The sequence below is a fragment of the Harpia harpyja genome, chromosome 17, assembly GCF_026419915.1.
Source record: "Harpia harpyja isolate bHarHar1 chromosome 17, bHarHar1 primary haplotype, whole genome shotgun sequence".
NCBI classification, from domain to species: Eukaryota; Metazoa; Chordata; class Aves; order Accipitriformes; family Accipitridae; genus Harpia; species Harpia harpyja.
In genome coordinates, this window is record NC_068956.1 from 2,431,138 (window position 1) to 2,444,591 (window position 13,454).

Below are 13,454 nucleotides of genomic sequence, written 5' to 3' on the forward strand. Positions count from 1 at the left end.
ATCACCGAAATGCGTCATCTAAGCAGTTGAGGCTCTTTATGGCTTTGGGGTGTTCTCTTACCATTCCCGCCTTGAAATTAAATCTTGGTCGTGCAAGTTGAGATGTTCTGGGTCTGGGCCAACAAAATGTGGAAAGTACTGCTCAGTGTGTGTGTGCGCATATAGATTGCCTCCTGTGGGAACGGCTGTAGCAAACATCCCTTTGCAAGTTTTTCTGTTATTAAACAGATGGGGATATTGTCCCTCTTCCATTTCCATCTTCCAAGTCGGGGAGAGTGAAATTGCATTACTTTGGTTTGGATTAGTTCAGTATATTAAAGAAAAGATTGCTATGAAAACCATGAAAAGTCTGTGAAAGTCACAAGAATTTAGATCAGTTCCTTCTAATGCTTTAAATCATTTCAGTCCTTGCTGGGCAAGAGAAAGGATTTCTTTTTTGCCTATGGAATTGGAGGGTTTGCTCTGGAAGAGCTTAACTTCTATTGTTTAGAAAGTGTTTAAGGAAAATCAGGTTTTTCCAGTATAATTAGGAAAACAATTGACAAGAACACTTACAAGAATATCAATAGGGATAATTGGTTATCAGTGATGTTTTCACCTAATCTGTATAGGTAACTATTTGTTTAACAAGATTTTAAGTGTAACTAGCTTGATAGCAGTTTTAATAAGAGACGGAGATGTTGAAATTATACAGAGATTCTTGATAAACAGTGATCCCATGAGTCACCAATGAGAGGAAAAACACTTCTTTTAATGTGGAAATTGGTAGAATCTGTCAAAGCTCTTTTAAAATGGGTTAGCTAAAAAAAAAAAAGATAAATCTCAAACAGCCTTGGAGCTGCATTTATTTGCATTGCAAGTGGAGCAAGTTTCCTTGGGCCTGATTATTGAGAGATTGCACATTGTGTGCTTGAGGCCTGCTTGGCTATTGAATGTCCCACTGCTGCGATGGCCTTTTGGCCTCTCCAGATGTGGAGGTATGGCTGTGATGGCGTTTTTCTGCTGTCCCCTGTGCTCTCCAAAGAAATCTGCTCCTCTGAAACCATGGGAGCCTCCTCAAGGAAAGCCTACGCTTTCCATTCGTTGGGTCTTTCTAGCCACATCTTGATGGATGGAGATGTTGTAGAAGACCACGTGTGTCCTCCTCTCCCCAAGTACTTGGGTTTTGCACACTCCAGCATCTCCTTGGACTTCAGGATTCATAAGCGTGCATCAAGGCATCCTTGGCTATGTTTTGGTTCTTTTTGGTATGCGCTGATCCAATTTAAGAGCCCTTGGCAGGCTCAAGCAAGAAGTCATGTGCTTATTGTACTGAACCAGCCTAGGGTATTTGGAAGAAGGCTGGAGGTAGCAGGTCAAGGTAAGGCAGGCAGGAACCCATAGCTCCCAGCTCCCCCAAACCACCCTGACCAAACCATGCAGGTATTCAGAGTAGAGCTGTCGGTAGTGTCGCTGGATGCGCAGTAAGCTGCTTGTCTCTGGGCTATTAAAAGATTTGTCCCAAGATGCTGAATGAGATCAGTGTGACCTGCGTGAAACTGGGTTGATAGAAAAAAACTTGAAGGGGGATTAGAGGGGAAGGCTTGGACTGTACCAAGCCTTGTGAAAGGGTTAGATGCTATTAAACCTGCTATTCCATGGCTTTGTTCACATTATTTACTCGGTGCACTTCAGGACTCATGCTGTTGCTCTTCCCTTTGCTAAAATGATGGCATTGAGATGGTTTAACAATCAGTCTTGATTGCTCTGTTCCCTCTCTGCTCCAGGTTTCTGAGTATTGCTCAGAAAGGCTACAGGGATGGAGGAGTTAACTCATATAGACAAAAATCCAAATTTTTAGGGCAGATGTCCCCAGAGAGCTTCCCTTTTAAATTTGCAGCTTGAATTCTCTCTTGCCTTTTTTTTTTTAACTCCAAAGCTGTTTGGAAAGGAATAATGTGTCACAGGCTGTAACGGATACCTACAGTCCAGTGTCTCAGGAATTCACTGTGTGCTAATTAGGCATCCTGGAGCCTTCAGAAAATGCTCCTGCTGTATTTGCAGATGGACTATTCCCTGCTTCCCCTTTTTGGGCAAGCTGGCTGGCAAACTCAGTTATTCAGCTCGAAGAAGTTTGTAGCCTTTGCAGATGATGCATCTTTAAAGTCAAGGTTCATAGCTTATGTGGGTTTGTGTTTTCTATTTAATTTTTTTCCCCCTTCTGGTGCACGTTGCTGAATTTGAATAATTAATGTATGTTGTCTTGCTTCCTGTTTTCATTTCTGTATGTAATGCTAACCAGCAGAGGTTTGAATCATTCATAGCCTGCTTTCTCCACCTCAAAGCTGTAGATGTCATGGGAACGGTGATTGTAAGGTACGGAATTTCTGCTTCTCTCCGTTAAATCCATTTCTGGAAGCAGGAGAAGTATTCAGCCTATGATCTTGGCCAAGCAAGGACCTCCGGACAGATGGTATCAGTGTGGTTTCTCTTGAGCAGCATCTTCTTGCTGTGCTTCAGTCTCTTTCTGCATTTCTTGTTACTACTCAGGTGTCTGCGTGTGGTGGGGAGGATGGGTGCTGTGTTTTGTGTTTTCCTGTTGTGGACTTTTGTGCATCTGCTCATGATGTTCATAGAGAAGAGGGAATGATTTTAGGCTTGTAGGTTGTGCCTCGTGCAATTCAACTGCGTTTAGGGATGGTTTTTCTTGAAACTCATGTTGGATTTCTTTTCTCTGTGCTTCTCCTGACTGCTTTTATGGAGAGCAGCCTGAATCTGTGGGCTTCCATAGGATCTGCTTGTGCTGGGGTTCAGTGAGAGGAACCAGGGTGGGAGCTTCTCTTGGTGGCTTATGGAGCCTTTTCAGCTGTATTTTTCCCTAGCTTGTAATTTTTATCCTCTTGGTTGTTTTTAGTAGATTCTGCTGTTCTTAAAGCCTTCCAGCAGTGCTTTCTGGTGATGGTCTTGGTGGGCAGGTGTGCTTTTGGGTTCCCCTTTTGTACTGAAAAGTTCCTCCTGAACTCTGCCAGGAGATTGGGAGATGCTGGGTTAAATGCTTCTGTGGGAGGTTGGTAGATCCTCTTCAGAACTGGACAATAAACTCAAAGCTTTTGCATCTACCCTGGCTGTTGGTGTTCCTAGTAGGATTTTTTTCCAGGGGGGAAGGGTTGATTGCTGGTCCCTCCACATCTCTGAAGTGCACTCGTACCTTACTAAAGCTATGCAGTTTGAAAAGGCTTTCGTGCCTCCACTATCTCTGGTTGTGCAGCAAAGTTCATGCCTTTAACAGATGGCTTTGGATATGCGGTCGTGAGAGTGATGTTTGTATCTTGAGCGGTTGAATTGAGGGTCCTGGTGATAGCCCTGAGATGAGAACTCTTCATGTACCTGCTAACTGGTGGGGCTGGCCCAAACTTGCCCCATTCCCTTCCCTTCCCCTTATCTGTTGCCTCCTGTGAGTTGTGAATTTTCTGCTAGGAGCTTTAATAAGTGCTTGAGATTCAACTTTGTTAATGGAATGATGGATCCATAACTTGAGTTATATTATTTCCGAAGGGCAGCCTCTGCTCCTAGGCTCCTACCACTTCAGATGATCTGGATTGCTTTTTGAAAAGTCAGGGTTTGCCAGCTTTGATGCTCTGTATGTGTGTGGCTGGTGTACAGCACCACTTCTCCGAGCGTCTGGGCTGGAAAACAGCTAGGGCCTTTCCAGAAGACTGGAGTGATGAAATGCTCGAGTGTGCCGCTTGTGTTTGTGTTTGCAACACAATTCTTGTAAGCTAGCAAATAAAATATGTGGTCAAAGCTTTTAGAGATAGAGGTGGTCTGTCTGCCCTCTTGCCATGCCTGACTAAAGCAGGAAGAGGTGGAAACTGGGAGAGATGCTCTCCTTTGGAGGTTAACTCGTGAAGGATTTCTCATAACTGTAGCCTACTAGGTTTTTAGGATGGTAATATGGGGCTCGGCAGTGGAGTTGTTAATAGGCAATACATAACTTTTACATCCTGCTTATGTCCCACAACATCTTGTACATCACTTGCTGTTTAGCATCTTCAGGGCAGAGATTAGGGCTTTGTCCAAGACCCTTAAATAGCATCTAATTTTGCATGCCCTCGGTGTTTCTGCCCTATTCTAACTGACAGTTGTTTCTGCCCGCAGTATGCTGCCGGCGCGTGGGGAAGGCAGACCGGGGAAACTCATTTTGTAGGTACAATCTTGCAGCAGACAAAAGCTGAAGATAGGAGGCAACTTGTGCAGTGACTAATGCTGAGCTTTATAAATAGCACGAGAAGAGATGAAACGCAGGCAGGGAGGTGACCTCAAGCATGAGGCCATGGAGGTAACACGGCAGCGCTTGGGGGCAGATGAGCTGGGAGAGCACGGGGTGACATGATCAGCAAACAGCTCCCGTTTCAAACTGGATGTGTTCGTGCCTCTGTCCTGCATGTCCTCCCTGAGGGGATGAACAAAACCACGTGGGGATCTGGGCCAGCTACAAACAGATATGCAAGTCCTGCATGTCTCACGTCTTCTGCCTGGGTCGATGCCTCGAGCAGCGCCCAGAGCATTAGAGAGAGGTTTGTCGAAAGGACAAAGCTACACTTTGTGGGTTTGTGTAAGAGAAAGGCAGAGGACCTATGGGTTGTGGGCTCTGGAGACAGCACGGTAACGGTCTGATGGGCTTTGAAACCACAACGACCGACTAGCAAGATCTGTCTGCCTCCAGGATGATGAGTCCTGGTCAGAGAAAGTCAGCACAGGGCTGTCCTAGGCTGTCAGCATGAAGCACAGAGCGTCAACGGGCACAAAGAAGGACAGAAGCTGGAAGGGTTGAGCTGTCTGTGTCCTCGCTGACATTTCTAGACTCTGCCGCAGCGTTTGCAATGCCTGCGGCATCCCCTTATGCATCGGCTGTAATGAAAAACAGCCAACCCCATCCTTGGCGGCTTCCTTCCATGGGATGTGGCAACGAAAGGCTCTTAGGTGGCTAGGTTATCTCCTTAAGCCCTGTCACGCTTTGCTGATGCCAGTGAGGATGTTGCTGCTCGCAGCTGCCATAGCTTTTTGCAAGACCTGAGCACTGGGGATCCTGCGTATAAGGAAATGAAGCGTTTACCCTAGAGAGGGTGCAATTTCCCGACTGCCCACGTAGCATGCGTGAAACTGCACGCTCTGGAAAGGTAGCTGAGGACTTTGCAAGCTCAACTGCTGTTGAGCATCGCTTGTAGCGCGCCGACTATCCACGCAACAGCAATGTGTGGGGCTGTGGGTGTACACGTGTGTACCAGGAACCTGTGGAAAACCCCAGGTGGGAGTTAAGTACAGCTGAGAGCAGCATGATGTCACCAGACTGGCAAATACTTGCTTTGAGGTTCCCATCCCCGAACGCTGACTCTATGAATTAGTAAGAGCGTATGATTACTTGGTCTGTTCTTGATACGAATCTCGCCAGAGACAAAAGCAAGCATCTAAATATATATATAAAAAAAACCAAAACAAAACCCTGTGACGCACAAAGCCTGTAGCCGATGGAGCGGAGTACTTCCCTTGAAACAGTGATGTTCCCACGCATGGCAAATAGCGCAGTTGCATCGGAGTCAGTCTGGTCCTTTGGGAGAGAAGGCTGTTTGGTGGAGAGGGGATCCTTCTCCTGGGTGAAGGCTGCAACCAGCTCTGCATCCCTGTGAGCCCTTGTTGGAGAAGCATATAAAGGGAGAGGGTAATACCTGCCTCTTCCAGCATGCACAGAAGTGTTAGCTCTTCATCTGGGACTGTTTTGCAGACTCCATAGGATGCTCAAGATAAACTGATTTACCTTGGCTGGGTTTCAAGTTTGCAGAGGTCTCTGAATCAATTTTAAGGTTGTGCTTGTGGAGGGTATGGTTCTTTACATTTCAATCATTCATAAAAATCTAATCATCTGGGCTGTAAATAATCTATCTACTGCTCTTGTCCTTGTGTGGCTTTTCTTACTGATAGCTCCTATGAATACATTTGCTTTTAGCGGTGTGGGAGAAACTGCACAAGGAAATAAAACTTGCAAACTAATTAAACTTCTTGGTCTTGTTGAGTAACAAGCTGGAGATGTTGGCAGGGCTGGGAGTAGATCTGATTATCATTCCTCCTCTCTTAATAGCCAGAGGACATGGTTAATTATTAAATTGCTTGTTAACATATTGAAATATTGCTTGGCACTTTTAATTTCCTTTTTTTTACCCCCTTTTATTTTCTCCTCTTGCTGAAGGGCGCTCCCAGGACCTGATGGATTTCTGATACCTCGCTCCTGAGGGGCTGGAAGGAGCATGGTTAAACACCAACCGCTGCAGTACTACGAGCCGCAGCTATGTTTGTCCTGTCTGACCGGGATCTACGGCTGCCGCTGGAAACGGTACCAGCGGTCACATGACGACACCACCAAGGTGGGTAGTTGACCGCGTCACCTCTTCCTAGTGACTTTGGGATGGGTGTGGATCTTGGTTGAAAGGGCTGGATATTTGATTTTTTTTCTTTTTTTTTATTGTTGGCTTGGATAGATCATGGAAACCACTGGCCCTGTGGCTTGGAGGTCAGTGAGAAGTTCTCACCATGTGGTTGACGTAGCAGAGGGGCATGGTTAGTTGGTCGTGGTTCTCAAAGGGATTGAGTGGTATGGGTTTGGCCAAATCTGTCCGTATTTTCCTTTTGGTGCTGAGGCAGACTTCTGTTTTGCTCCTTGCTCTGTGTCTTATTGGTGTGCTTGTGTTTCTTTGGCTGAATGCGTCGGACCTGCGTTTCTGCCTAGTTTCTAGCTTCTGTGCATGTGAAAAAAAGTTTGTAGGTAGGGAAAGGCAGCAAGAGGTGAGAACTAGCTGGTAATAAACGGCACAGCTGTTAGAGGTGACTTCTTCCTCCCCTGGATAAATGCAGTTTTTAAAAGCTCTGACAGAGGGAATCCAGGCAGCAGGGCTGGACTTGTGCTTTCCCTGTTGTTTGGGGCTGTGAGATGGGGTCTCGTGAGACCTGACTGACGTGTTTATAGGAAGAAGTGTGAAAAAACTGCTGTCAAAGCTGTCCCATTACATCTTCTGGCTAATGGTTGTGTATTACTGTTCTTCTGTGCTCTCATGCTGTCTGGGGTTTTTTTAGCATGCTTACTACTTAAAGAAATAAAAAAAAGCCCCAACCCAAAACTTAAATTTCATTTCTTCTGGCAGTGCTCCCAGGAGATCCTTTCATTGCTTTTTTGAGGGCTTAGTTTTGCTCCGGTGACAGTTAGTTTCTCTGTTTTATTTTTAAGTCTATAACCAGGGATCTTCCTGGCTGTGGAGTGCCTTTCCTCTGGAAAAGAGGCTGTTAAGGAGAAAACACTTCTGGGCAGCAGATCCCATGCCAAAAATGCTCCTGGTTCTGAATTGCATCGATTGTTGGTGGTGCAGCTTGGCCAGGAGCTCCCATGTGAATTGAAAAGTCATGGCTTGCGTTTGTGCAGCGTAAAACAAATTTCCTTTTGCAAAGTAGAAATGTTTGTGCTGGTTTTCCTCTGCTTTCAGTCTGGCTAGCTTGGTCAGAGTGACTGCTTCTGAGCCAGCAGAAGTTTCCTTTGGGCAAATACCCGGGCACATCCGTAGTGGTGGGTGTAGGTGGGTTTTTAAGACTTTGTCAGGAAAACAGTGGGATGTAATGTCTTGGCATCTGTGCATGTACTTAAATACTCAAAATGCCTAATTCCGTATGCCTTGTGAACCAGAACATTATGCTTCGTAGCTAAAAAACCATAGAAAAATTGCCATTGACTTAATTTGTCAGTGAAAGCTGACTCTGCTTGCAGTGATTTATTTTACCAAAAAAATATTAGTGGCAGCCTTCCAATTCTACTTGTAATTTCAATTGTTTTTCTAGTGCTAGAAAGGAATTTGTTGTGTTTAAAGGTACCTGAGCTAGGCTTAAAAATGTCCAGTCTGAGTTGGGCTTTTTAAGGTCTACATGAGGCCTCAACTTCCACTTTGTTGAATACAGAAATGGAGAAAACAGCTATTGCAGGAGGAAGAGAAGAAAGTCTAAAATGAGCTACAGGCTATGCAAAACCAAAGTATGAAGAATCTGTTCCCATCTTGCTGTCAATGAAGTGCCTTGCAGGTGTTAGTGCTGGAACGAGCTTGATTGTAACACTGTATTTGGAGGGGGAAAATGCAAATGAAGGCAAATTGTCCTCTGTTGGACAGGTCTATTTGCATGTGCATCTGCAGACAATGGGTGTGATCTCTAGGATATATGTAAAATGAGTGAGAAACTTTTTTCTTTTCTTTTTTTTTTTTAGCTGCAAAATAGTCCTTGGCTGTTTGTGCAAGCAAGGTAACTTCTACGGGCTGAAAACTAGTATTGGCATCCCTCTGCCTCTCCAGATGGGGTGGGAGAGGGTTTCATGGTATCACTTAAATTCAGGACCACTTGTATGGCAAACTCCAATCTCTGCAGCTGAGTGAAGCTCCGAAGCAGGGATGGACTTACCCCAAGATACAAGGTGCTCCCAGCATTGGGGTTTAGTGATCTCTGGTCTCCGTGAGAGGACTTGGCGTGTGTGAGAACTTGCCAAGATCCCAAGGTATTGGATTGGGATAGGAGGTGTTACATATGCTAATTGGCTCCAGCCAATTGATATATATCCAGCCACAGTATTTGGGTGTATCTGTGAAAGATTAACCAGGAAAATACCATACCATAATTTAGGTGCCTATTTGCTTTACACAAAGGCAGTGGCATATTGATGGTAATACCTATTGTATTGCCCTGTATCTGACCCTAGAGAAACTCAGCCCACTGCAAGACCGGAGTAGATGCAATTGTAGTATAATACATGTTTTCCTGAGCATGGTTTCTATAAAAAGGTGTATGGCATACTTGAGAGGTCTTAAGTCTTGCAAAAATCTAGAGCTACCTGGGAAGGAAGGAATAGGGTATGTACATGTTTTGTTTATACCCTGTAATTATCAGAAGGCAAGGCATGTATTCAAAAAGCAACTTTTTTTAGTGTAGGCTCCAGCATGGTTATCTGCTTTCTTTTTAAAAAATCAAACTTTCTAGAATAAAAGGCCTTCACTTAAATTTGGGTTATGACCCAACCTCGAGTCCTTGAAATCTGCTGATAACTGTGAATGTTCTTCTGAATTGTGCTGCAGCTCAACAGCCAGAGTTTTAATGCTTCCTCTCCTTCCCCCCCAAATATATGCGGATCAGGCTTTCTACTACACATTAAAAATTTACATGAAAATGAGTTTTAATTGTAAGCTTGAGTTCTAAGTTTTTTGGGAGACTGCTTGCTAGAATTGTAATTGTCTTGCTTTCCTCTGACCTTTTGAGAATGGAGGAGGGGGGCTGAAGGCACCCAACCTGCACATTTGGTCTCCTTTTTAAATTTTGAACAGCTGAAAAATTCCTTTTTCTATTGTGTGCCTTCAGCTTTAATGGCAAGACCCCCTTTCATGTTTTTTAAATTTTTAATGAAAGGCATATAAAAAAGAAGAAATGGTCTTACTGAGATTCAGACCATTATAATCTGTGGCTGGTGTGAGGAAGCAATTTGTGATCTAACTACAGCTTGTTCGTCAGGTATTCAACCGAGGTAGTTCTTATGAAGTCAGTGCATCATCTTAACAGGGCTCTATTGCCCTGAACACAGAAACTGTGGGTAAATAAGCTTGGGCTTGTAGTTGCCGTACGGGCTTTCAGAGGTCTGAAGTTCAGATGGCAGCTTCCAAGGCAGCTCCCAGATACCACGATCCTGTTGATGGATTGCCAGCAATTAAACACAGAGCGCGGCACTGCTAATTGCAGTGTATAAACACAGTGCTCTGTGCACAGCTTGTGTGCTTCACCCAAAATGAACTGCTGCTGGGTGTTATGACACTAGAATAGCTCTTGCTCCCGGGGTAGAGTCCAGCGCTGGCTGCAGCATCTTTTAAAATCCATCCAGAGATGTTGCAGGATCAGTATTCACATGGGAGATGTTGATGGGTTGCATTGTATAAACATGAAGTTAAATCTAAGAACTGGTTTTGTTCAGGTTTTTTGGTTTTTTATTGCTTGCAAAACCACGTTGTCCGTACACAGCAAATATCACACCTAGGAAATCATCCTAGGTGGGAGTGGGGAAAGAGATATTCTGTAGAAGAAAATGGCAATGATCATTTTTCATCTATGCAACAAACAGAAGGTGGCACTTTTATTGGCTGGCTGGTTATTTTTGCAGTTACTGTGTATTGAAAAATCTAGGGATCTTTATTTTATTTATCTCTAGTTCCCTGTCAAATAGGATAAAATACTATCACCATTTGCAAAGGACTTTGGCTTCTCTGCTTAGCAGCAGGCACAGCTGATGCTGTACTTCCCAACCATGAACCTTCTGAGATAAAAGTTGAGGCAGACAAAATGTGACTGGGAACTCTTCTTGTCTCCCCCATTTCCCTTGGACGCTTCCCACATTTACAAAACTATCTTTTCCTCCAGAAAATTGCCAAGAATAGGCAAGGATAGGTGCCTGGTTTGGTTAGGTGCAGTAAGAAGGGCCATCATCACCTGGGAAGGAACCCAAAATTAGCAGCTTTGGATCCCAGGTGACTGAAACTGCGAGATCCCTGTGATTTTTTTTTTCTGCTCTTCAATGTCATCTACAACATTTAAATGGACGTCTCTTCATGAGCTTTCTGTGAATGTTGCACTTCATGGTACTTCTCTTTTCTTCCTCCCATTTCTCTTGTAAACACCCCTGAGGTGGTGTGAGTGAAAGGAGCAGTATTAGTGATGACATCTTATACATACAGAAATCCCACTGCTTCCTGAATGCTCTGATCCCACAGGTGTTAACCTGAGCATCTAATAAACCAAACCCTTGTTAAGAATCTGGAAAGATGGTGAAACTGGAGCTAATGAGATGCATGTCCAAGCTCAGGAGTGGATTTCTTTGAAAGCTTTGGGGGTGGTCAGGACTGATGGCCAATGCAACATGGGTTGGATTTTGGGTATAACACTGATGTGTTTTTGTCCTTAAAAACACAACTTGTTCAGAATCTAGCTTAAAAAAAAAATCCTTCTTACCATCTTTCAGTGTAGCTTTGTAGGGCTGAGGCATATATGAACATAGCCTGTTTAAAGCCCCTGTGCCTCCCAGAAGCCTCATATTTTTTAAAGCTCGTTTTTACACATCCAAGGCATTGCCACCCTTCCTTTCTCAGAGATCCCCATTAATTGCTGATGGGAGCAGCACAGGGACCTGGCCCAAGAGCTTGGAAATGCTGGTTGCTGGTGCCCATCAGCTTCTGATGTCGGGAGAGCTACTCCTGAAGCCTTGCTTCCAGCACTGCCGTTGTGTGGCATTTCCCCATTGCTGTATTTAGACTCCATTTCTATGTGCCAGTAAGTGTCCTTGCTCTTTTTTTGTTGTCCTCTCCCCAAACGCGTGTCCTTGCAGGTCATCTCTTCCCCATCTGGGACATGGCTGCTCTGGTCCTACAAGTAGCTGCTGCAACCTTTCCCCTTCTGCCTCCGTCCTCTTCTGACAGTAATATTCAGTAATTGTAGCGGAGATGTCTCCTCATTGCTGTAGCTTTGCAGGCTTGCTGCTCCCATCAGTGAAGAGCTGTCAAGCCCGGAGCAATGCCTTGTCTAGCGAGTGCATCAGCTCCTCTGAACCCAGCAGCAGATGCTCCACAGTTTGTGGAGCTCAGGAGCTGCCATGTTATGCGCTGATGGATTGCGGGTTGAGAGTCTTTGGTACCTGATCATTAGAAGGGCGGCAGTAGCTAATTATTACAGGCTCTTTGGAAGCACCTTGGGCCAGGAGTGTTGCTTCATTCACCGTCCCTCTTGATAAACAGGCTTTTATAGCTTTGCTGGGGAAAATACCGAGATGTGTTCTCAACACCTTCCTGGGGCTGCTCTGATTTAGTGCAATAAAAACTTAATAGGGCTTGGCAAAGGGCCTCAGCCTTCCTGACCTGAGGCCTCTGCAGCAGATGGGCATGTTGAAGTGGGAGGGAATTGAGAATTTCCCAAGCCAGCCAGTTCTTGCTCAGCACTCTCCAGATACCTCCCTTCCCTCCTCAGTATAGCGTTCCAGTGTTAATAAATGGAATTGCTAATACTCAGGCAAAATACCAAACCCTCCTATGTTTTGTGTGTGAAGTGGCATAAATCCCTCTGCCAGCTTTTTTTTTTTAATCTGTAACTGGGTAAACCGAGGCACGGAACTCAAGCTGTTGTGAGATGACTTGGTGGTGGCCAGCATTGATGAATTTTGAATCCCAAGAATCATCCTAACACGGACACTGCTCCCTGGTACCTGTGAATGTGCTTAGGGCCTTCCTGATGGCACTGGCTGTTGCCCATGGGTTTGGAGGTGAGGAGCTAGGAACAGCATCTCGTGTGGCACTGTGGCCGATGCCACCAGGAATCACAGCTAACTTGGTGGGTCATAGTTGTGTTCGCTGCAGCTTTAACTTGTCTGCCTGTGAATTCAGGCTCTGGGTAATATTATAAGTGGCCCCTGGACGGGGCTGACCTTTTTATAGGTGATTGATTAGCTCATATAGCAATGGCTTAGAGAATTTCTAATGCTTTGTCATTACTACTTTATTCAGAAACTTTGAAGCGATCCATGCGCAAGCTCCCTGTGATAAATGGCCAGGCCAGCCCCTCTCGGATACACAAAGGTGCCTTGTGACTTTTCTGACATTACGGGCCTCCAGGGTTTTATTCAGATTGTGGCATTTCCTTGTTATAGCTGCCAGATGTGCTCCCTCCGACTGTTTTTTCTTTAGGCATTGTACTAATTATCTGGGTGAAAAATTACATCGTTGGAGCCCGTCATCCCTCCTTCCTCCTGTTTGCTCTTGCACCTTTTCAGGTGCAGACATAGCAGATGCTGCTTCTCCTGTCCTCCTTGAAGCAACTGTGTGCATTGTGTTGCCTTAAAAAGTAATCGTGGAAGGTGAGCTCAGAATTACTGAATGTCAGTAGGTTGTTTGCCTAAAGAAACCCACATAAAATGCCCCAGAAAGTCCCTAAGTGGCTGGTGAAGCTCCAAAACCAGAACAGCAATCCAAAAGAAGATTGTAGGGATGGACCTTTACCACCTCCAGTTTTCATCCTGGGTTGCACTGAAAACCAACCTTGACTTAACAGCTTAAAACAGGGCTGAATAATTAGTGTGTCTGTAGTCTGTGTAGGCAAGTAGATCTGGGGACTGGTGGCCAAGTGCTGTCCGTGCAGGAAAAAGAGGCTTTGGGCTCTTGACGAGGGGATGGGGGAAGAAGATGGGAACAACACCTTAAAGTTAAGGAAGGATATAGGCATAAAAGGGACCTTCAAACCCTTTAAAGATCCCCAGACAAGTCGGGACAAAACTGGACTTGTCCTGTTTCTGATATTCAAGAAATCTCCACGTTTCTTTTGTCCTTACTCCAGCAGCAGCAGCCTGAGGAGATGGCTCTTATACTTTTTTT

General features: G+C 44.9%; 1 protein-coding gene across 6 annotated transcripts in view; it reads left to right on the forward strand.

Annotated features, from left to right (window-relative positions):
- GDPD5 (glycerophosphodiester phosphodiesterase domain containing 5) overlaps window positions 1–13,454 on the forward strand; it is a 173,196-nt gene that overhangs the window by 55,915 nt on the left and 103,827 nt on the right. For all 6 annotated transcript variants that reach the window (XM_052812737.1, XM_052812743.1, XM_052812739.1 and 3 more), the window contains exon 2: window positions 6,224–6,398. In XM_052812737.1, the coding sequence (XP_052668697.1) occupies window positions 6,282–6,398 (117 nt within the window). In that variant the 5' untranslated portion in view covers window positions 6,224–6,281. The remainder of the gene's footprint in view (window positions 1–6,223; window positions 6,399–13,454) is intronic.